The 24000-nt window shown below is 42.6% G+C and overlaps 1 protein-coding gene across 1 annotated transcript in view; it reads right to left on the minus strand.

Moving 5' to 3' along the window:
- The window catches only part of BORCS5 (BLOC-1 related complex subunit 5), a 69270-nt gene extending 45476 nt beyond the window's left edge, over positions 1–23794 (minus strand). The window contains exons 1-2 of the mRNA XM_086610480.1: positions 23737–23794; positions 22716–22859 (exon numbers count right to left, since the gene is read on the minus strand). Coding sequence (XP_086466606.1) covers positions 22716–22859; positions 23737–23794 — 202 coding nt within the window. The remainder of the gene's footprint in view (positions 1–22715; positions 22860–23736) is intronic.
- Positions 23795–24000: the final 206 nt, after the last annotated feature.

Consider the following 24000-nt stretch of genomic DNA (forward strand, 5'->3'; position numbering starts at 1 on the left):
TTTTAACATTCTCCCATCCATCAGTGCAGGCAAATGAACCGCATGAACCTTAGGTACAACCTGCACATAAGTGAAAAACAATCCCCATGGTACTAATCCTACAGATAGAGACCAAGCCAAGCACTTCACTCGCACAAGGCAGAGAAATTTTACCTTCTGCAAGCTTTCAGAACAAATATCCTTTAAACTCACAGTTCTTCAGCAATTGCCTCACTTTAATACAAGAGGGTTATACAATTTCAAGGCAACAAATGTCATTTTGATAGGAATCAAATGTTCAATTAAGAAGGAAAAAAAAACACCACCGAAAACCAGCATATTTCCTTATTTTACTTTTCCAAATCCTCCATGAGGTGCTAGTTTGCTAGATGTAGCCAAAAAGTAAAACTAGTGCATCAGTCCGATCCCTCTATTAAGAAATGATGAATCTAGAACATTTCTGAACTGTATTCCAGGCATCCTCTCCACACAGGAATCAGCAGTTCAGCCACACACTGGAGTGCTGCTCAGATAACAGACAGATTGTATCCACTTTGCAGAAACAGCTTCCTTTCAAAAGACATCAGAAAACAACTATGCAATGACTGTTTATTTGCATTTGAAGCAGGGGACAGTGAAAAGTCAACTTTGTGACCATGTTTTTAACATGCACTGAAAAGGGACAGACAGTCACTGAATAAAAGGCTGCAGTGGTTTAAGATATTCTTAAAATAGCCTTTTTTGACTTTACTATGCCCAGAAGCAGAGACAGCAAAGCAGACCACAGGAGTCCCCCCTTTATGTGTTTCAGTGCAGTCACCTAATTATTTTTACCTGCCAGTAAAAAAAAAAAAAACAACAAAACAACAGTTGAGGCAGTCCAACAGTCCACAGCCACCAAAAGTAAGCATCCTCTTTCCTCACGCTGCCCCTGTGCTCCTAACTAGGTGGTCCCATCCTCATCCATACTCATTATTAGGCTACTCCATGAATCAATCCAACTCCCCAGCCCAGGAGCAAACCAATCTGCTCTTATTGCTTCAGTTCACTGGAGGTCCACCAGGTCAGGAGCAGAGGGAGGAAGGAAGGAGGGACAGAGAGACAAAGTAGGACCTACCCTAACAGGAGTGCAAGCCTAGGTCAGCTAGACTTGCCTTGTACAGCAGCCCCCTATGGCATCCCTGTTCTGCCAGCCATGCTACTGGTATGATGACCAGTAGCCACCAGCAGCATAAACCCCTTCAAGCTTCACATCTGCTCCTACAGCACACAACGAGCTGCAGCCCGAGACATCAGAGATGCTTTCACTACTATGATACCACAAAGGGTTGCAGCTTGTGGAAAGGGGCCTCTATTTTAAGACTGTTCAAAACTGTTATTAAAACCAAGTATCCAAAACCCAAAGGATCCCAATATCACCGGTAACTCTTGAAAATATTAGCATTTACTTTTAAAGTAAGCTTGTACACAAAAGTCTTTTAAAAGTCTCCTTCTACAGGGAAGGTACATGTCTAGCTAGCAACAAGGTTTACTCCTAACTAATATCTAAACAGCCAGAACTAGGTAAGCTATGGAGCCTTGGTCCATCTGCTCTAGTGCATGGAAGATTATCTGCTTCTCCACATTCTGTAGTGTTTTACCTAACCTACCACAAACATTAAAAATGTGCACACACATATACACAAACACCCCTAAGATGCCAACAACCCAAAATAAGAACACTAACCAGAGATATGTCAAAGTTCTGTAAGTTATTTCCCTTGAGGAACGTTTCTCAATACAGAACAGCTTTCTAACATAAACGTATGGTGGTTATCCCAAAGCAGGGGACACTGAAGTTAAGCACAAACCCTTCCATGCAGATTTAAAAAAAATAAATAAATCCATTAGCTACAGCATCACCTTTAGAGTGTATGACTAACTATATAACAAGAATATGCCTGAGGTCAAACATATTAAATATCATGCCAAACTCCTCCATGACACCTCAGAAGAGCAGAGCTCTCTGGGCCTACAGCAATTAACTGCCTTCTACATTTTAAGGGTAAAGAAATAATCTAAAAATTCTTTCTCCCTTTTTAGTTTTGGACAGTACGCCTTCCTGGACAGGTGAGATCACCTCAATATCTTTACACTGACACTTCACACGAGAATGGCAAAGTAAGGCATCCCCTTGAACTACTGAACTAACTTTTGCAATTTAACCCCTGCCTACATTCAGGCAATAAATGCCTTTAAAACCTCGCAGTCTTTGATGGAATCATCCTACTGTGAGGTCTTTCTAGTGAAGACACAACAGGGTCCTTCCAAGGACAAGAATACTGAGATCTTCTTATCTCAACTCTGAATCAAAAGCTGCTTCGGTGTAACTTGAGGCCAGTTTGAACCTCAGGGCCTATTGTTAAGTGAGTCTGTCTTTTCCTTCATAGGCATCATGGGGCATATAGTTAAAAAAGAATAAGGTAAAAAAATCCAAATGTTGGCATTGTCACTTGTCTTACTGCTTTCTAATGTGCAGAAGTCCTGATGATCCACTTCTCCTTAAAGCTAAATATTTATGAAAACCAAAACCAGCTACTTAACATTTTTGCTTTTTTATTAAGCAGAATGACACTGTCAGAAATCCCAGGTCTTGTTTCAAAGGCTCACTGTTGAAACCAAAGCCAAAAAGAAAAAAACAAACCCACCAATGAACTTAATCTGATAAGAAATGATCTGGTTTGACCCAAACTATCAGCAAAACTGTGGCCTTTAGGCCAGTGTAAAGTAGCACTTTTAGAATAGCACATCTCTGTTCCCTGACTTGTTTTACAGTAGCAATACCTGTGCTGGCACCTGCAAGGGAGGAGCCCAGGAGAAAAAGACCTGGTTTCTCCAGCGGCAGCAGCCCTGGCTTTGAGTGTCCCTGGAACTACAGGAAGCTTCACAGGGAGCAGCTGCTCTTCCACTACTACACATCCTGATGCAAAGTATTATTTTAAGGATAAGGCTCTTCAGGTAGGCAAGATCTAAAACGTCACTGTGAAAAAAAAAATAGAAAGGAAAAAACACGTGAACACAGGAGTCTTTCAGCTCTCTGATCCATCAGGATTCAAAAAATGTTTACTCCTTTTGTAAGAAAAAAAAAAACAGACAAACAAGAGTTGAAGTTTAGGATAAACATGAGATAAGGCACTATTTTAAGGTCACCTATTACATTTCCTGTGGAAGAATTAAAAATTTTTCTTCAAGCCTAAAATTTTCTTATCCTTGTGTTTCATGACCAACATTTCAGCTAGAACAAGTCTAGTATGTTAAATGAAAAAATGAGATATAAGTTAGGTACAGAAGATTTCAAACTTTGATAACTGAGACTCCAGGAAACAAAAGGCATTTGCACACAGCTCTGTGCAAGTGAGCATATCCTGGCTTCGTTTCAGGAGAAAATGTCCCACAGCTGAGAATGTAAAGTGGGATAGCAATAACTCTGAGCAAAACACCAACATGTAATGAAATAGCACTTAAGTTCTCAACAGCAGAACTCCTGTCCCTCCCTTAAACTACACTGACACCGTTTTAAACTGACAATAGAGTAGACGGTGCGATGAGTTTGTGAATGGAGACATTACCTTATTTTACCATTACGCACAAGGAGTGGAAATGTACTTACAGAATAGCCAACACCAGTATGTCAAGGCATATTTCAGCTAGGAATTTGGCAGGGATTCTTTCCCTTCTGCTCAAAAAGGGGATCCAGCCCCTTTTTCCATTGACTCCCACTCCATCCTACTTTTGCTTTTCTGCTGTGCTTGCTCCACTGCAGCACGGCACAAGGCTCGCAGTGAACTGTGGTTCAGGAGACAGTGACCTATCTGCTCCTCAGCAGCCTCACAAGAAACAGTCCCAGCACGCCCAGAGAGCTGCTTCTGTTGCAGAAGCTCACCAGAAACTGCCCTATTAATGAGAAGGGTGAAACAAGTTTGGAGAGGGTGGCATTAAAAGTAAATATTATTGTCAAGTGAAAGCAATCAAAGCACATTGATGAATATACACACTGGATTTGCTTACAGAAAACGCCAATTTGATAAATAAGTTTCTCCAAAGCATTTATTTCACTAAAAGTTCTGGAAAAAAAGGTTATTTAAAAGAATATTACACTGAGGTCCAGAGACTTTTCACTATATATTTGAGAGAAAAGTGAAAAAATTCTCATTTTTACGATAATAAGCTATCCACAAGCACCAAGGATGTACTTTGTAGTCTGACATATTAAGCTGAATACAGAGACTGAGTAACATCCTATGGGGCAGTAGTAAATATGGGGCTAAAGCCAATTCTCGTACCTCACCCCCATCCTACTGAGACATTGGCTCCACCTATACCTAATATGTAATAAAACATACAACTTGCCTTTAATTCCAAGAAACAACCTAATAACTGGTTTTACACAACAAAAACATTAAGCTTACCATGATACACTTAATTTAGCACATTATCTGTTAGTCTGGTCCCCCTCAACCATCTCATGTCTGAGCAATGTCCCCCTCCTTCTGAGAATTCACATACTAGAAAATATCTTATTTTTTTTAAGACGAAATGCCATCAACCCAAATCCCTTCTACTTCATGCAAGGGTGCATTTGCAGCTCCATTTTGTGAAGGAAATATTTCAAAGGGGAAGTAATCGGCGTGGTGAGCCACAGGAGGAGAAAAGCGCTTGAGAAGGTCACATTTATTTTGTTCTTACATGCATAGAGACTTCAGTCAGGGAGACTGATACCCACAGACACTGCAAGTTTCATTTGAGGCATGGTAGTACAGACTAGAAGCTGACGAAATGACATACAGCAAAAAAGAGATTTTTGTGGTTTTCAACTGCATGGTAAAATTAATTTCATGTTCTGATATTCAGGGTTAAAACAATATAATAACACGCTCTTATCTCGATTTCATTGTATCTTATTTGATAAGCGAGACAAATAAGCCTAGCAATCTGGATAATAGAGGTAGTTAAGCACAACACAGCCGGTGATTGACCTTCCAAAAACTTCAGTAAGGCCAAAAATTAGAAGTAGTGTAGATTCCGTTTTCCTGTTAAGCCCCTTAAGTTAAAAAAACAATGGAGGGGGAAAATCAAAAGCATCAAAATATTCAGCATCAAAACAGTGTCTAAACAAAAGGTTTGCGAACAGCCTGAGCATTATTTAATCTATTTCAACCTCAATTCCCTCTGATGACTGCTTTCCAAAGAAAAGATCAGTTCTGCTGCTTGTAGGAAGAAAGTCACAAACCATCAGCTCAGCTTATTTTATTCACCCCTGCTTTTAGAAAAGTCACTAAACCAAAAAGGGGATCAAAGAGTGGAACACCAAATATTTGTACAGAAAGCCACAGAGGTGCAAGGCCACTGGTCCAGCTGAGACAGCTGGACCTCTGCTGGCACCACTGCCCACAGCTGCTTCGTGGCCGCTCTCCCACCCTCCTCCACACTTCCAAGGGGGTAAGCTGGTCAGCAAAGCAAAGGGCCAATTCTGGCCAGGATTTTTCATAGGGAAACCCGTGCACCTCAATAAATTCTGCACACTTTATCTTCTCCACATGGAGTCCAGAACCTAATTTGGTAATGAGCTCGCCTTAAAACCACCAAGATAAGTGTCTCCTTAGTTCTGAAGTACCTAGCCAGGACAGCTAGTTTGAACTAGCACAGTGCCAGATGTTTCCAGATGGAAACCTGTGACGGATTTATGGAGGATGACATAGCAACCGCAGCCGTAAGCCTGTACGCTCCAGCATTACTCAACCGCATGAGGTTGCAGCTCCGCAGCTGGTAAAGCCGATCTCCGCTGATCTTGATGTGACCTCACTTCACAATCCATGGGTTTTCTCCCTGTGCCAGCCCTGATGCCTGTCGGATCCCATGATGAGCCAATTCAGGTTCCCAGCCTGCCAGAAACGTTTTCCCTTTTTAATTTACCAGATAATTCCTTGGTTATGCCAATCGCCCTATTTTTCTCTCACCTTAAAACTACATTTACAAGCAACAGAGAGTAGAGATGAGTTGCCCATGACCACTGGTTAAATATTAATTGATTAGAGGTCAGAAAACAAACATCCTCAGTTTCTCCCGTTTCCAAAAGTGTACCTGATCTGTCAATATTTAACAATTTCTCCCTTTTCTTTTGTCCTGTATGCACTATCCTATCTTTCCTGTTGCACATTGACCATGATGGCACCTATGAGCATAGGCCCATTTTTAGCCAATTCAACTGGTTTTCTGTTTCTTTATTGAGACCCCAACCTCTTTCACATCAGTCCTACTGCCACGGTACAGTGCCTCTGTATCTAACTTACTCTTAGCAATTCAATGCACAGGAAGACTACTATATTATATTTTACATTTTAAATATTGATGCAATCAAAACTTTAACCTGCACCTTTGTAGATGCTTTCCTCCGCAAGCTGAGGTGGCACCACGGCAGACACAATGGCATGGTTTTCTTTGCACAGGTTAGAGCTACAACATCAAAAATAAATTTACTCTTCCCACGTTTGTCCCATTGCCTGGCATTAAAAGCAAAGTTGAGTATTCACATTCTTCAGCCAAACACAGATGCAAACATTGACAACAAAAATAACTGGATTCAGATACTACCAAAGGCATTTGGCATTTAAAATAAAGAATGGGAAGTCTAAACCACCACTGCAGCTCAATGATCAGTTGATGTACTAGAGATCATCATACAAAAGATAGAATTTATGTACCCAAGTGATTAATCCACAAAATCATGCAGTGTTTGGGTGGTACTCAACTTTTAGACCCATCTCTTCTCACCCATTTGATGCTGTCACAGCCAGGCAATTTTAAGAGGCCATCTGGAGAAACATACTTCAGGCAACTAGCTTTAACCAGCAGGGTGGGGGCTTGGTTTTTGTCTTTTTTTTTTGTTGTTTTTTGTTTAGTTTTATGTTGTTCATTTGTTTTTTTACATGCTTTTACTCTTCTGGTCCAACTTTCTTAAGATGAGAAAATCCACGTCTTTCAAAAACAAAAATATTGAGGGCAATATATTTAAAAGCTGATTTGGAGAAACTCAAGGTCAATGTCATGGAAAACTTCTGCCTTCCAGGTTCAAAGCCCCTGTCTCCCTCCACCACTACAACAGTCGGGTATATCGGTATGTTTAAAATAGAAGAATCATATAAAACAGGCTTTCCAAAATGAGTTCAAATCCATTCTTGACAATCGACAGCTTACCAGCCTCTGCATTTTATGCCAGAAGTAGTAGCCTGGTTTTATCACTTCGAGTCTGTTAATTTTTGTTTCTGACAGCACCTTTGACATCTAATACATTGATTTATTAACATGCTAGTCTTCATTAAACATTAAGTGCTATGATGCCAATTTCAGTACTGATCAAATTCCATATTTACTACAGCTGTGATAATTACAACACAGTGAAGACAAGACTCAGGTTTGTATCAAGTTCCTCATCAGCTTCCAGAAGTTTCTAAACTTTTAGCAGACTTTGAAATACTTCATATGTCCATTTCAACATGCTGTGACAGTCAATGTCTTCCCCTTTCTGTTGGCAATGCACCTCTACGTGTTTATGAAACTGTTACACACAGAACAGGACTGCGTGAGCCTTATTACTACTTCCTAACTTAAAAAAAAGCAACAGCAAAAGTACAATACCTAGTTGGAGCACAAATCTAACTTAAGACTTTAATCAGAATTTTGTACTAGCAGGGTCTTTCACATAGACTGTATACATGAATATCCCAGAGTAGCAGATCATTTTTAAAAGCAAGACACCTAAAATCCCTGTTGTTCTAAGTAATAGCACAGCAACAGTTTACAAGGTCACAGGGAACAGCAATCTCTTTTATAGCAGAAGAAACACATTCTTGCACATAACTTCACTAATAACTCTCATTAGCTTTCTTGATCACAGAGATACCAGCAGATGCTCCCAATATCCAGATAATGAAGACAAACCATTTGACAACTAAGCAAGAATGGACAGAAGCATCACATTTATCTCCTAGCACAGAACAGTAGGCAGGCAGCATATCTACATAATGCTGCTTCACTGGCAGTGAGGTATATTACGAGAGGTTGGAATAAATTCATACGACATTTTCTTCTCTCTTTGTTGGTCATCTGATAAGAAGCTTTAAGTATCTCATAATGTCTGCATACAACTTGTCCAAGCCAGGATCACCATTAGTTTAGTTAGACTTACAGTGTGGAAAAATAAATAAATAAAATCCATCGAACCAGCCATCTGGACCCTTGAAACGATTACAGTTTGAGACCAATTCAAAATGTGAATCAAAGTCTAGTTTTCATCTCCTGGTGTCTTTATTAGGAAATCAAGCAAGCAAATGCCAATTGCCTGCAGTGATATTCACTCACAGGACACTGCATTTGTTATTGGGCTTTTTGTTTTACTGGTAAGATGTCAAAGACAACATGGACAAAAACCCCACAGGTCTGCACTTTTTGTAACTTCTGTGTTGCCAGGTTGCAGCAAGAGGCCAGATCACCCACAGAAATTCAAACGACAGCCAAACCCTTGTCCTCTCCAAAGCATGGTCCCGCAGCACCTCATGTGCTAGGCTGGCCAAAGTGAATCCATGCTGGCACCTCAAGTCTCTGGACCATCCTGTGTTAACAAAAAGCAGAGGTTCAGTCAATTCCATTTTAAAGCTTTGCTGGGCTCTTGGCTCCAAAGACAACGAAGCTGTGTGAAGTTTAGATTTATCTCTGATTAAACAGCAATTTTGTTTCTGTCACCACACACCCATACATCCAAGTGCACTTCAGAGCTTGGGAATGATTTCGGTTAACAAAAAACCAACAAACCGAACAAAAATCTATGCAAATGTTCAAGAACAGAAACGAAGCCTCTAATCTTAATGACTAATGCATGCTTCCTTACTGTGTTCTCTACCACAGAACCTAATAAATCAGATGGATAACTAAGGAAACAGAACAGTGGAGACTTTCAAACTATTGCAATAAAAGTCACTCAGCCACCACCCAAATGGACTCCAAATTTCAGTTAATACTAGAACTAGTGACAAGATCCCTCAATGAGAGGCAACAAAAAGCAACAGGGTAAGTATTCTACTGTAAGTCATCTTGTTTGTACAAATGTATAAATAAACACATGTACTTCTCTTCCAATTATCTGCTTTTTGCTACTTCCACATCACAGAAAATGAGATTTAATCTCACAGGAGGTAAACCAGCATGCTTTACTTAAGAAATTCTATCTCTAGTATCTCTTCTACTTCATATTACAGGTAGCAATTCTGTTTACTCAGATGAAATCAAGAAATGTAAGGACTAAAAGGAAAATCAAAGTTTTCCCTTTAGGTTCAGGCTTTGTTTAGCTGACAGAAATCTTCCAAGACTGTTATTGCCAAGGATAAGAACCGATAAAACACTGACCAACCCTTTGCCCATCCTCCTCTTTAGCCAGCTGAATAACCCTGACTTGTTCCTTGAAAAAAGAACTGCCTTTCCAGCAGTTTTATTTGTAGTTGTATCCTATTGAAAGAAACATTTTGAAACATAAGCAATTTTATTTTAAATTTGTGAAACATATCATCAGGATAATACGTACTGCAGCACCCATCTCCTGCTTGTTGGAGCACATCACACCATTTTCTTGGTAAGACCAAGAATTAAAAGCAAATGGTTACTCACTGAAACACAATCAGATAAAAGTTATAATGTTTTTTGAAGTCTCTTGATCACTATGACTTATAGTGCCCTGATCCATAAGAAGGTCACACTTTCCAGGGAGCTCTATGGAAACATTCCATATACACTGCCACAACTGCAAGTGGTATCTGCAGTGCAGTGGACTCCAGGTCAGCTTCCAGTTACACACAAAGAGCAAAGAGAAGGCACAATGTGCCAAGGTACATTGGGCAGGATTAGTCACAGAAGCATCCTGTCCTTGAAGGATTGCCCACACACACAGCTAAAAATCCACCACAGTAAGAACATAACACAGTAAAAACCTAGTAAGAAGAGATGATGACTTGTCTGAGCCAGGTAATATCTGAAAAAGAAAGGGATTTTTCAGGAAAAAGGTTTTCCTCAGCACTCTGCTTCTGGTTTAACTTGAAACATGGCTTCCCATCCCTCACAGCTGTCACAAGTTTAGAAAGAGTTTGCAGAAAGAATGAATTTTAAACACGTAAACTCATAGTCCAGTAATTTTATACCAAAGTCCGAGTGCTTAAGAGACACGTCTTGCCAGCAATCTCACTTTGAACAGTGAGATCAAGGGGTGGAGAACACAAGCAATTTTGCATGGTGTTTCACTGAAAAGGAGTTTAGGCAAGCATAAAGGTCACCTATAGTAGCATTTTAATTTTTAAAAACTGCTTATATGTAAATAGGTTATAGCCTTGAGTTCCTGGTGAGCACCACTACCTTCCCGAGCACCAAAAGGTTTGGATAGCATAGAGTGAAGGACATTACTCACCAGTTGATGTCCAGATATTTTGATACACACCTCCCACTAATGCATTAATGAAAAGAGAACCCCATAAATCTCTTGCAAAGTCAAAGAGCTTTTACTGACATGATAGACTGGAGACAAGATATCTTAATGACATTTCCAAGCAACAGAGATGAAGGTTCAAGACATTGCCCCTCCATGCTCCCTCTCCTAAGAAATAACTTGGGAATTAGCAAAGCACTGGATTTTAAGATGAATAGACATATCTGATCAATACAAAGATTCTCCCCAAATATGTTCATTTACATGAGATTAGCTGTACCCCACAAGCTACAAAGGCGAGGTAAAAGTCTCAAATTTTAGGGCGCCACTTCATAGATGCGAAATTTCTTCCCCCTTCCCCATTTCTTGTTTCACCTCTCTTCCTCTCATCCACCAGCTAAAGGGTTCCAGTTTATACCACGTTGTGCACTCTGGCAGCAACACTGGTTTGTAAGACTGGTGATGAACTGGAAAGATCTGATTAAGCTGAACACTTTTGGTCTGGGGTTGGAGGGAAGGAGAGGGTGTTGCAATCGTTTTCTAGACACATCAGTTCCCCAGTTCCATTCCCTATGCTGCATGAATGTTTTTCCCAGCACAATGGACCTCCGGGAAAAAATTACTATGCACCAGTATCTTGGTATGAGAACATGTCAGTCTTCAATGCATCTATGATCAAAACAGTGTTGCTGAGAAAACCCTACTAAACTCCATGTTACAAATGGTGTACTGAGGTGAGGATCAACACTCATGGACAGGAGTCAAACCTTAAGTGCTTCCATCTGAATTACTGCTGATCTATACTTAATTTTCTTACCATACGCACTTAGAAAACCTCTAGTATCAACAACTGAAAATAAGAGTCACACAAGATTTTTATCTTTCAAGATTAAAAAGACTTCGGAAAGACTTTCAGCTGAAGATCTCTGCACCGTCTCCTCCTCACAGAGGCAGTACTGTTTCAGCCTGTAGTAGCCTCTCAGTTAAACACTGCATGGCTCAGCTCACAAGTCCAGCTGGTACCAAATCCTCTTTGCCAGCAAGGCCACCAAGACCTTGGCCACTTGGTACAACGAATGCAACTAGAGCACAAACCTTCCTGAAAAGGGCTTGAAGAGAAAGCAGCTTCCAACGCACTGTTTCAGCAAGTTTCCAAGCCTTTCCAATCACACCTACTACTCCTTTTGTATTCCAGTGACACCCTGTGGCAGTTCCCTAAACTTCAGTCTACCGAAGTCCCAACAGTCCTATTCACAAAGGACTACAGGGGTAAAGAACAGCAAAATCGGAAAACAGAGAGAACAGAGCGGCAATGAGTTAAAGGACTGCTGGGCAAGAGCAACCTGTGCCTTTCACGGCTCAGGAGTGAGGAGGTACAGCAGCAGATTCACTTACTACCAGCCTGTGACCCGCACCCTTGGCTCCCCAGCCGCAGTTCAGCGGGCAGACTCAAAGGCTGTACTCCATCCGCTGTTACACCTTGCCCTGGGGTGCAATACGTCATCCCTAGGCTGATACAACACGGCGGAAAGAATCCATTTTTATGGACTGAGCTTCTCAGGTCTTTCACTGAGACACTGGACTGCAGTCGCCCGTCAATATTTCTCGGTCTGTGCAAGTTACACAAGCGACTTCTAAGGGGTATCCCAACTGTATCAATTAGAGGACTGCAGCCTGTGATCATAAAGCCCCAATTTTCACTGCATTAGAACAGACTCACCAACAATTTCAAGAGTATAATCTCTATATGCACCAGCTACCGAAAGGAAAAAAAAAACCACACAAGGGAATTCAAACTGTGGCCTAGTGTTTGTAGTGTTTGCTATTATCCTCATAAAAAAGTACCTCCTGTAACAGCACACACACTTAATTTTGCCCTTCAACTCTTTACCAAGTGAAAAAACGTTTTGGATACAGTGCCTCAAAACAGCTCAAAGGGGATCTCTAATACAAGAGTCAATCAGGCAGGAGATACCACACTGCATGACATTTTACATTTAATGAAGACATCAAGGCCAGCCAGGGCATATCATGTGTCTTCTCTGAAATTATGGGCCAGAATTACAGTTAGTAAACATTTTGGAACATGAAAGACAGACATGTGCAACACCGGTAAAGTACTCGGAGAACTCAACTGCTCATACACAAAAGAAGAAAACCTCAAACAAAAAACTCCACAAGCATCCAAGGCATCAGCCCACAAAAGGTACTCACATTACTGAGTGCAATCTTCAGAACTTCTCAAGTGTCTTAAAACTGTTGAAAGTTAGAGTTTGCACCATAAAAAAAAATATCTCCCCAGGCACTAACATCCTGCTACAGAGTATGCCAAGGATGACCACAGCTTTATGGAGACTGAGTAGTGTCTCAGCAGCACCTCTCATGCCAAAAGCTGTCTGGAGCCCTTTAGCTCAGCGTGTGTGGCCAAGGAATAGCCAAAAGGAAGGTGGATAAATAAAAGGGGGTAGTGGGGGGCTAGACTGAACGAGGTAGTAGCGATCTTGGTCTCTAGTCCCTTTTCCTGAGCTACAAATGCCTTCTGCCTTATGGTTATTTAACAAAGAGCACATAATCAGGCAAGTGAGCACAAAATCCCCAAGGACATCTCCATCTTCTGAACAACCAAGTCCTCTGTGGATCTACCTTAAGGGTGTGAGGGTGGAGGGGGGTGTCAAGTCTAACAACCTGATCTAGCGGAAGGTGTCCTTGCCCATCACAGAGGACTGGGAACTAGATGATCTTTTAGGTCCCTTCCAATCCAAACCATTCCATGATTCTATCAACCTCATTGTGCAACTTTCCTCACCATATCCATCATCAACCTTAGCACTTTACCATATGAACTTAAACTATACAGAAACACACACTATTTTGGGGGGAAAAAAAAAAAAAAAAAATCTTTGCTCTGCTGGAACCAACAAGAGCTTGGCCCTCATCACAACTTCACCCAGAATACACATTACTGAAACAAACCATTGCTTTACAGGATGTACATCTGCTCCAGCCCCTTATCCTCATCTAAAGTAGTCCTTTCTCTGACCACTACCTCAGGATGATGTAGGCTTCCAAGCTCAGCTGTACAGCACACTGGCAGAGTGGTGCCTGTGCACAACTACAACAGGCAGCAACTCCACCTCCTACCAAATTACTAGTAGTAATGTTTAGTTACTATTGCAAATCAAAAAGCAGTATCTCCAGCAGATCATCTGCACGTCAGGATTCAGTACGTAAACACAGGTTTATGCGTGCAAGGGTGCTGACAACTAAGCCAAGTATACATGACCAGCCCCACATGGAAAATAGAGAAAATATTAAAAAATTCAGTATGTCAAACCTCACTGTTCAGGCCACATGAACCACTAAACTCCTATTTTCCTTTTTGTCCATCTGTCCTGAGAAAGAAATAGAAGCTGATCAAATTTGATTCTAAACTTCAAGGCTTTGTAACAATGAGTTTGCTGACCTGTGCGTTATTGCTTGGTTGCTGATCTCATCTTACACAATTACACAGAGAGAACACGGTTAAGCTAAGCTCCCACCACACTGCTTTGATAACAAAGTTTAGGGCTTGAGTAGACTTGTTTTTTCACTGCTACATTAATAACCTTTTTATCTTTATATAATTTTAGTAAGTCAAACTCTTAATTAGAAAAAAAGGGGTATTACCTACACATACAGCTTTCTGGAATCTGCTTTTTGTTCTGCTAACAGTGTCTGGACAGGGAAATACAGACAAGAGCAGAGCTTTTGAATGATATGACGTTACAGAAAGTGCAGTTAACTGCAGATGGGCAGTAGTAAAGAAGTATCCACTCCTCCTTTACCTTGACCCCAGTTACTTAACTGAATTAGCACCTATAGGAAAAAAAAAATAGAGATCAAGAACTAGGACTTAGGGTGTAATAATTTACACTGTGCCTGTTGATTAATCATAATATTTCTCAATAAACTGATTGGCCTAAACCCAAGTAATATTCTGGATTTGGATAAACTTATTAACTCCTATAAAACCCAAGATCAAACAGAAACATTGATTTTTCAAAAGCAATCCATTGCAACACTGCTGCTGGTCCAGCAGCAAGACACAAGCATTCCAGAAACAGCCACCAGTCAAGCAAAAGAACATTGACAAGGGGCCAAGCAGAATCACAAGAATTAAACTATATATATACAGTTTGTACAGAAAATACATACTATATATACACTTCATTTGTAGGTATAGTATATACATACTATATAGAGCATGTGTGTACAATATATGCACACACACATATATAAATATATTTTAAAGTGAACAGTATTCAAAGTTAAGGCATATATTGGTAGGCACAACTAAAAAAAAAACAAACAACAAACTGTTGGCAAACGAGGATGTCGATGCATCTTCAGCCTTTCATTTACAGTGCAGGGGAAGAAAAAAAAAATATTTGGAAAAAAGCACTGCCACCGCACACAACTACAAGTCAGTACTGGGGATGAATGAGGTTTAAACAGCCACGTGCCCACCATGACGCATACAGCTCACTGGTCTTCGCTGGGAAAGCACCTGGAAGAAAATGTGTCAAACTACAGGACTCTAGAAAAGGGACTTTGGGCCAAAGTACTTTGAGGTTGAGCTTTTTTTGGAGGATGGAGAATATCTCAGAAGCATTTTAGACATCTTTCCTTCCCGCTTTTCACTAAGTTTCACACATTCCTAACAGCAGATCTGTCCCAGAGGTCATGGCAAAGATCTAGCCATTTTCTTCTTATGATTTATTCTAGATTTTCAACACCAGAGGATAGGCAAGTAAGACTTCTTCATAACTGAAGTGACCACTGATGATGGCAACAGAGAGATTCCTCATTAAAATACTGTTTCAAAGATGTAATTACCACTTATTCTTTACCCCAATATGGCAGACACTTGTCATTAAGAAGAGTCAGCTATTTTGTTTCAGCACCCACAGCCTTTTCCTGTGCATCTCTAGCTGAACACATCTATATTGCTCACTGCCATAGTAACCAAAGACACTAAAATCTTCTGTCCATGTGCCACAGCTCCCCTCAGGAACTCAGTCACCACTGCAAGGTCCCATCCCTTCCCTCATCAACAAATGCTGCAGTCCCTGTATGACAGACACATCCCAGGCACAATCATCTTGTTTCTCTATGTCCAAGCATCCAACATCTAACATAGCAGCTCCTATCCAGTAAACACAAATATTTCCAGTTATTAACAGCTGGAAGAATACAGCAAAAGTGAAAGGAGCAGTAGGTATCACAGTGGCCAGCTAAAGAGGAGAGAACCAAACAGCACCAGGAGGGGTCTTTCATTGAGTCCCACTCTCCTTCTACAACCCCATCCAGCCTACACAGGGGAGACTTACCTTTCAGACTTCAGTCACTGAATTACACTGCTGCAGTATCCCTACAGGAGCAGGCTTGGAGAGTAATCACTCCAAATATCTATACACATACACTTAGACACATCTTAGTCACGTTTCTTTTCACGCAGTTTCCGTTGATACAAAACACCAGGTTCAATAGAGGGAGATGCATCACAGAAAGGTACCCACAACACACCAAACAGGGAAGGTAGGAAGAGAAATTTCGCTGGCTCTTAAGTCACAGACTCAACCAAGTCTTACGAGCAAGTCTTAACTTAGGAGCAACACAATAATGCTGAATAGAAGTACACAAACATGAAGGAGAGAGGGAGAAGGGGGAAAAAAAATAAAAATCTATCCAGGTTTAAACACCTGGAGTCCTTTGCAGACTCAAAAAAACAACCAAAAAAAACTCCACAAACACCAAAACCAAACCACAGATGTGCTTACACACTTTCCCAACTTTCCCTTGTCCTAAAAAGAGTCATCGGTGACATTCCAACAGAGCACACGAGCTCCTTTAGGTCAGATGCATTTGGTTTCCAATCTCCTCTTGGCATAAAGAGATTACACCTTCTATAAACATTTGTAATTACAGTGTATTTTGGAATTTGTGGATAATTAGTTTCATTTGCATTTCACTTTAACCAGTTCACAGTGATTTCAAGGTACACTGGCCAACACACAGGTGGTACTCATCAAAGTGCGCAGCAAGTCTATAAGCCAGGACACGGTCAACTCCTTACCACATGGTTATTTTTCCTCAGCACATCTTCTAATTTTATCCAAAGGGTAGCTGCTCTCCCAGAGCTGTACAGGCCAGCTGGAGAGCTGTCGCAGAGGCTCTGTGAAGCAAAGGAAGGAGAATCTGCAGGTGACTTGCTGCGTGAACAAGCTTTAATGGTCATCACAAGACAGTGGGGATGAGCCATACATGCCTGAGGAGCTGTAAGATTCAGTCAGTCACAGCTATGACTATATGGGTCAGCAGAAATGGAAGCTCAACAGAACTCACCCAGGAAAGAGGAGACCACGCTAACAGAATCACAGAATGGTTTGGGTTGGAAGGGACCTCAAAGATTATCTAGTTCCAACTCCCCTGCCATGGGCAGGGACACCCTCCACTACACCAGGTTGCTCAACGCCTCATCCAACCTGGCCTTCAACACTTCCAGGGATGGGGCATCTACAATTTCTCTGGGCAACCTGTTCCAGTCTAGGCACACGCACTTATTCTTTCCATCTGCCAGTACACACATTACACCACATGGTAAGGAACAGCTTGAAAAGGGAGGTGGGGGAAAAAGGTAAACAACTGAGTATCCACAGTCTCTAATACTCTTGCAACTGGTGGTGTTTGGATAGTAACTAACCGCAGACTCAAATCCTCCCACTCTTAGAAATGAATTGGTCCCAGTCTCCAAATTGTGAACAAGCCATTGAGGAAACTACATTGAAACAAGACATCACCATCATTCTTCTCTTCTCCTCCAACTCTCTTTTTGAGTAAAGGAACTTTTTTTCAAACTGAGGCATCCTCTAGGTTCTGTTTTCAGAGCTAGTTTCTTGGTGTTTCCTTCAGCCTAGCATGCTCATTTTCATCTTGTCATAAGGACTAAACATGGAGTCCATCCAACAAACCTGGATGTTGCAAATTCTGTTACAGCCCTAAATCCTCAGCAGTAAGATAAGTAGATCCTTCCAGTAAGGCACAGGGGCAAAATTAAAAAAGGACTTAAGTATCACAATGCCTAGAGAATTACAGGAATAAAATTCACTAACACATGTTAGAGACACCAGAGCCAGAGCGACAGAGGACACATGCCCACACAGCCAGAAGCAAAAGCAGCAAGGACTAAGTCTCCCTTTCAACAGGAGCAAGCTGCCAGCCTGGGCATTCAATGAACTACTGTGCAGCACGCACCAAATACAAGAAACTGAAAGTCATGTTAATGTTACTGGGATACTCGTGTCTCTTGACAGACTTGCAGACTCTAACCTGGTTTTTGAAAAGGGAACGTCTTAGCAAGTGGTCTTCATGCTTTATTGACAGGTGCTTCTGGAACATCTGAAAATCAAGGTATTTTAGTAGCCCATGGCTTGTATAGAAAACGGTAACTTTCAACTTGCATTTCGTTTGGTTTGGTGCTGTGCTGGTTTTGGCTGGGGTAGAGTTAGTTTTCTTCATAGTAGCTAGTATGGGGCTGTGTTCTGGATTTCTGCTGGAAACAGTGTTGGAAACACAGTGACATTTTCATTATTGCTGAGTGCTGCTTACACAGAGCCAAGGCCTTTTCTGCTCCTCACCCCACCCCACCAGCGAAGAGGCTGGGGGTGCACAAGAAGTTGGGAGGGGACACAGCCCAACTGACAAAAAGGGTATCCCCACCATATGATGTCATGTTCAGCAAATAAAAAAAAATTTTGAAGTGTGTCCCTTGACATTCTTACATGGTGTGAAGAACTGGTCTCCAAAACAAGAATCACCAGATTTGGAAACGGCAAGGGACGCACTTCAAAATTAGTAACAGACAGATCTTGACCAGCAGAAGCAAAAAGTCACTGCCTTTCCGGCAGCTTTTGCCAGCCAGTCAGGACATCTCAAATGCTCACAATACCAGGGTGATCAGAACAATGAAAGGAGACTGGAGAGCAAACTAATCACGAAGTCCTACAGGACCTGAGGAGGCACAGCAATTTAAGGAAGCTTCTGCTGCTCACACAGTGCCTTTGCAGTGCGATAGTAACCTCAGTCAAAGTTTTTGTTCCTACTATCAAGCTCCTAATGTTTTGTTTGCCTTGGGTCTTGGTGACCTTGGAACAGATCACTAATTATATTTATAGTTCAATGACTAATTCTGAAACAACTTCTCCTATATTACTCACATGCATCAGTAGGTCCTTTATATGTATTTGTCTGTTTTGTTTACCATAACACTTCACTGCTACCAGAAAGACAGACCTCAGTCCTTCCTGAGGCTTAAGAGAGATGCCAATGCCTCTGGAAGAAGCAAGGAGCATTTTGTTTTCACAATACAACCTTAAAACATAAACATCCTTTTCAAAAGCCTTTGGGAAGCTTTGTAATAATGTTTAATTCCTTACTCCACCCATTTTACTTTAATTAGCAAGAAAAACTGCATGAAAAAATGCAACAGAATATGCACCCTTTGCTTTTCAACCCTGTCCATGGCTGCCTCACTTAACTGTGGTTGTAATCGTTCCTAATTTAATGTTCTTGTTTTCAGGTTGGCCTACCTGTTGGTAAAGATGCTCTAACCACTCTTTGTCAAGTGGATCCCATCTTTTGCCAGCAGTCCTCAATCCTCAAAGAGGATCCTCTGGTCATGAAAGCCAAAGCCTCAGTTTCAGGTGGTATTTTACAGATGCAGTAGAGCCTTTCTGAGAGAAATCCCACACTGTAGTACCTTATCAATCTCCCGTAGTCATGACACATAGAAAATTATGTTTTTAGGTATTTTTCCAAACACGTTCATAAGAGGGGCTGCTTTGTTCATAAGCTACAAAAGTATCACCATTTTGGATTACTCCAAGACGTCTTCGGTTTTATATACAGCTGGTGATGACTTCATGCTATGAACAGACTGCAAGAACCAGGGACACTGAATAGACAGAAGCTTGATTGTCATGCAAATATCCTCAGGAAGCCGCATAAAGGAAAGAAACAGCACATCACATTCTGTTCTGTATTGCTTACAAAGAGGTCTCTACAGGGACTGCTTGCAAACAGGGAGAAGGCTGGAGAGGACCTATGTTGCTCCCAGAAGTCTAGATCACACACTTTCCTCCCACTTAAAAAAAATAAAATTAAAAAAAAAAACCCTCCTGTTTCATCAAACAGTGAAGTTCTCTACTAGTATTTCTACTAAAAGGTGGGTTTTTTTCCACATTTAGGAAGAAAAAGTATGCAGATGTGGCCTCACTGTACCCCAAATATACAGCAGTTTCTGGAGAACAACAGACACTTCACTCCCAGGTGTACTCCCTAAGAGTAGTTTTCCTCTCCTCCCAGTTTGGGTAGAATTGGGATTTGATGTTTACAAATGGCAATGTAACAGGCCTCCACTGGAATGCTTTCCTTACCCCACCACATAGGGGACATTGTCCCCTTTCTGTCCACATTAATATAGCTGTGGAGAAGACATTTTCTGGCATTAAAAAAGACACACAAGTCCTTGACTCACCATAGTAGGTGCTACACAACTACTTTGAGACAGTAGCACCTACCCCACCAAACAGCTAGGTCCAACAGGTTCAAACACCGGAATCAGCAGATGGTTAAACGCTGACCTCCCAAATGCTGCCTATTATGCATGCTCAGTAACAACAACAGTACTTCAAAGGTGGCTAACATTACTCAGAAGGACCCTACACAATCACAGCTGTAACTTCTCTGAGGTAGAAGTCAAGGAAAACCTAGTATGAAAGATGTAACGGACATGACACTGGCATCTTCTTCCATGCAAGGGTGCACAATGCTAAAGACCTCCAGTATCATTGATCACAAGCTCAAGTCAAAATGGCTAGGAAAGACTAGTGCTTTGGCTCTTAAGTGCTTTATCACTCAAGAACATGCAGTCTCTTTATGACCATGTGTTTCCCTAGTCCACCAATTTAACTGTCAGGCTCCTTCTGAGACTTAAAAGCAAAATAAAACCCCTTGGGTTTGCTTAGGCAAGGAGAAACTGAAAATAATGAAGCTCACAAGGGCTATGAGTTCATATCTTTAGTTCTCCAAGCCAGTAGATCACAAGATACAAGATTTTAGGATTAACTCATAAAAGATCTCTAGTATCCATCTTCATCCATTTCAGGAACATGATCTAGCATGTGAAGAATACAGAAAAGAGACCAGTCCAAGACAGAACAGCTTCTGGAGCCAGCCTATAGCAGACCTGGGGTCTCTCAAGACTCAACTCACTCAACAGACCACACTGCTTTCTGTAGTGAACACAAGTATCATTGTTCTGTTCAAGCAATAATAATTGTTAGAAGCTGAAAGAGCTGTTCACAGAAGTGAAAGTGATTAAGCGTGCAATACTCTCGAGCAGTCACCAGATGTCACCACATCTCAAGAGACTCGTAAGGAAACTCTTCGCAGCCCAAGTGCTAGAAATAGAAAAGGTTTCTATCACACATGCACAGCTTCAGATCCAAAGTAAGACCAGCAAAAGCAACTCAGTAACCATGACCGCTTCCCATCAAACAACTTAACACATGCACGTTAAGGTGTTAAACGACCTGGACCAGTCACCTAAGGCGGTGCCTTCCAACCTCTCTATCTCAACCACATGGATGCTGCTCTCTCTTCTTTCTCACTTCTCACCTCAAGCCCTGTATGGGTGGTTGAGGAGCAAGGATACAGGAACACCACCTCTGAAAGCAATCACCAGTCCTGCTTCCCAGGACTTCCACAGCTCTTGTGCAACCCAGGTTTGCTCACCACAGTTTGAGGCTGGGTGGAACTGAAACTCTCTGTCATCGCGTTCTTATACATACACAACAACTTCAGTGTCAGATGTTAATGCATCTTCTAAATTTGGTCTTTCAGTTTAAAATTTCTGTATTTCTTTTGTGGATTTGGATTCCAGCATTTATGTTCTGAACTGTCACTGGTGAGATCCTGGTTCTGCCTTTTGTACAAGGCAGGACTCAAGCAAAGCATGTTCTGCCCATAGGTAACAACCCAGCCTGCTGCTACCTTCCTAGCAGCCATGCATGAACCAGTGACACTCAGACCAGTAGAGCCTAAACCCTCAGCTGTACAAGGCCACATCATTTGTTCCAGTAGCAGGGAGGGCTAAACACCCCAGCTCCTTCCTTCTGTAACAACAGGCCTACGAAGCATGAGCAAGTGCTCCATTCAATGCACATGTGCACAGTAGGCTTCACATTTTCAAAAAAAACATTGGGTCACTGAGTGTCCACTACACAACACGTTCACATATGTTTGCTGACCCACACTGTTTCATGGAGAGAAGCCCAGGCGCAGGCTGCTTTAACCAAATCAATTTGTGCAGGCTGCTCCAAACATCTTCCTTCCAAAGGGACTTTCAGATACTAAGGACATCTCACAGCCTCCAAAAAAAGAGGCAGCTAGAAGCCAGCCCACAATTGCACAACCAGTTTTTGGTAAACTGTAGGCTTGACAACTCTGATCTAAATCTTCACTTCCCTTTAAACAGAAAAGGAACAAAGAACGGGTGCAGGGTAAGAAAGAAAAAAAGACTGGGAGTAAAACAAACACAGACAGACAGAAATGGTCAGAATTTAAGAAGTCCACTGATATAAAGAGATGTTGTCAACACGGGGCTTAAGGACCCACACAATCCTCAGTCCACCCCCTCCACCGCTCCAAAAACCAAGAACAAAATCTGGTCTAGTTTGGAAGCCTCCACAGGATTTCTTGATTTCAAGCAACTGAATCCATACACAGGTAACTCTGACTCCGAGAGATTAATGCACAGTTCTTTTTAAGAGCCTAGAGCAAAACGGGACGCTGTGGTCCACTACGTACTAGAATGTAACATGGCATCTCTCATTAACCAGTGGTACAGAGCAAGGTGGCATGCTTGGAGCTGTGCTGTCTCCACAGCAGATGGTTCCACTGCAGAGAACATTACCAGCACACCTCTAAACCAGTTCACCCACCGCTTAGAAGGTCAGGAATAACTAAGAAAGAACAAAAGAAAGTAAGGTTTAAAACAAGGCAGGTAGTGAAAATTATGGACAGAAATACAAACTTCAGTAGAAACCTCAGGATGCACAAAGCATATACTCCATTAGGTACAAAAAAAAAAAAACCAAAGCCCTTTAAAAACAGAGGAAGAACAATTGCTTACCTTTCAAAAGGGGCTGGAAAGTTGGAATTTCCTGCAGTTTTATGACATCTGGATCATTGCTGACATTCCGAGAGGATTGCGTTCCTGGTGCTACCACCACAATGTCGTCCATTTTTGCTCGTTGCTTGGCTGGCGATGGAGATGCTGGAAAGATATGGGGAGGCATGGGGAACGACCAAATTAATAAGCAGATTCCATCAGAACTTAAACCTATTAGAAGCACATTTTCTATAGTATGATCACATCTCTGAGATCACTCAAGGGCAGCACTCTCCGTTCACATCCTCCCTCTGTGAATCTATTACGTTCAGCAGTATTTTTTTCAAAATCAGGTAACAGCTGATGAAAGACGGGTTGCCTCCTCACTCCACGGATAATCCAACATCCTTCTGTTTCAGCGATGGAGGCAAAACTACCAAACACCATCTATTTTTCAGCATCCCACTGCAGTTAAGGCTCTTTTATATCATTAGATATCTTCAGAGGAAAGGTTCGGTTCGACAGCTTAATCCCAAATACATTTAGGGCACGTGTTTCAGCACTGCACATTCCCTACTACCACTCCCAGGGAGACATTCAGATGAAACACCTGCACCACCGATACCCTCCTCGTTACTCCCTGCTCCCGCTCCCTCCCGCGCCCCAGCAGCCGGGGACGGGCCCCCGCCCGGGCTCCGGGATGCACCCACCTCGCCGCCTCTGCCACCCCCACGCGGGTGACGCCCCCCTCGCCGCCCCGGTGTCCTCCCCAGAGGAAGGGCCGGGCCCCGCCAGCTGCTGCCTCGCAAAGAAAAACCGTTCCCTTCTCCACGGCAGCCGCCTCCGCCCCTCGCCTCCCACGCTGCCGCTGCGCCGGGCCCCTGCAGCGGGGCGCTGCGCCGCCACACAGCCGCATCCCCCTCCCGCAGGCACCCCCGCCTCGCCAGGGGGACGGGAAACCCGCTCCCGGGGCCCTCACCCTCCCGGCCGCCGCTCGCCAACGGGTGGTCCCGTCCCCTCCCGGAGCGCGACGCGCACCGACCTGAGGCGCTGGGCTCGCCTGGGCGGCTCTCAGCCTCCGCGCTCTGCTCCGCTCCCATGGCGCCGGCGCCGCCACCGGCCTCCTCGGCCTCCTCCGCCTCCTTCTCCTTCTTCTCCTCCTGCGGCACCGGGGGCAGCGCCGCGGCCGCCACCGCCGCCCGCCGACGGGGCTTCCGCCTGCGCCGGCCGGCGTCTGCGCCCGGGTCACGGGCAGGCCCCGCCCGGCGCGGCGCGGCGCGGCACGGCGGGTAGGCGGGGCGGCGCT

This window comes from Tauraco erythrolophus, chromosome 4, assembly GCF_009769465.1.
Source record: "Tauraco erythrolophus isolate bTauEry1 chromosome 4, bTauEry1.pri, whole genome shotgun sequence".
Taxonomy (NCBI): domain Eukaryota; kingdom Metazoa; phylum Chordata; class Aves; order Musophagiformes; family Musophagidae; genus Tauraco; species Tauraco erythrolophus.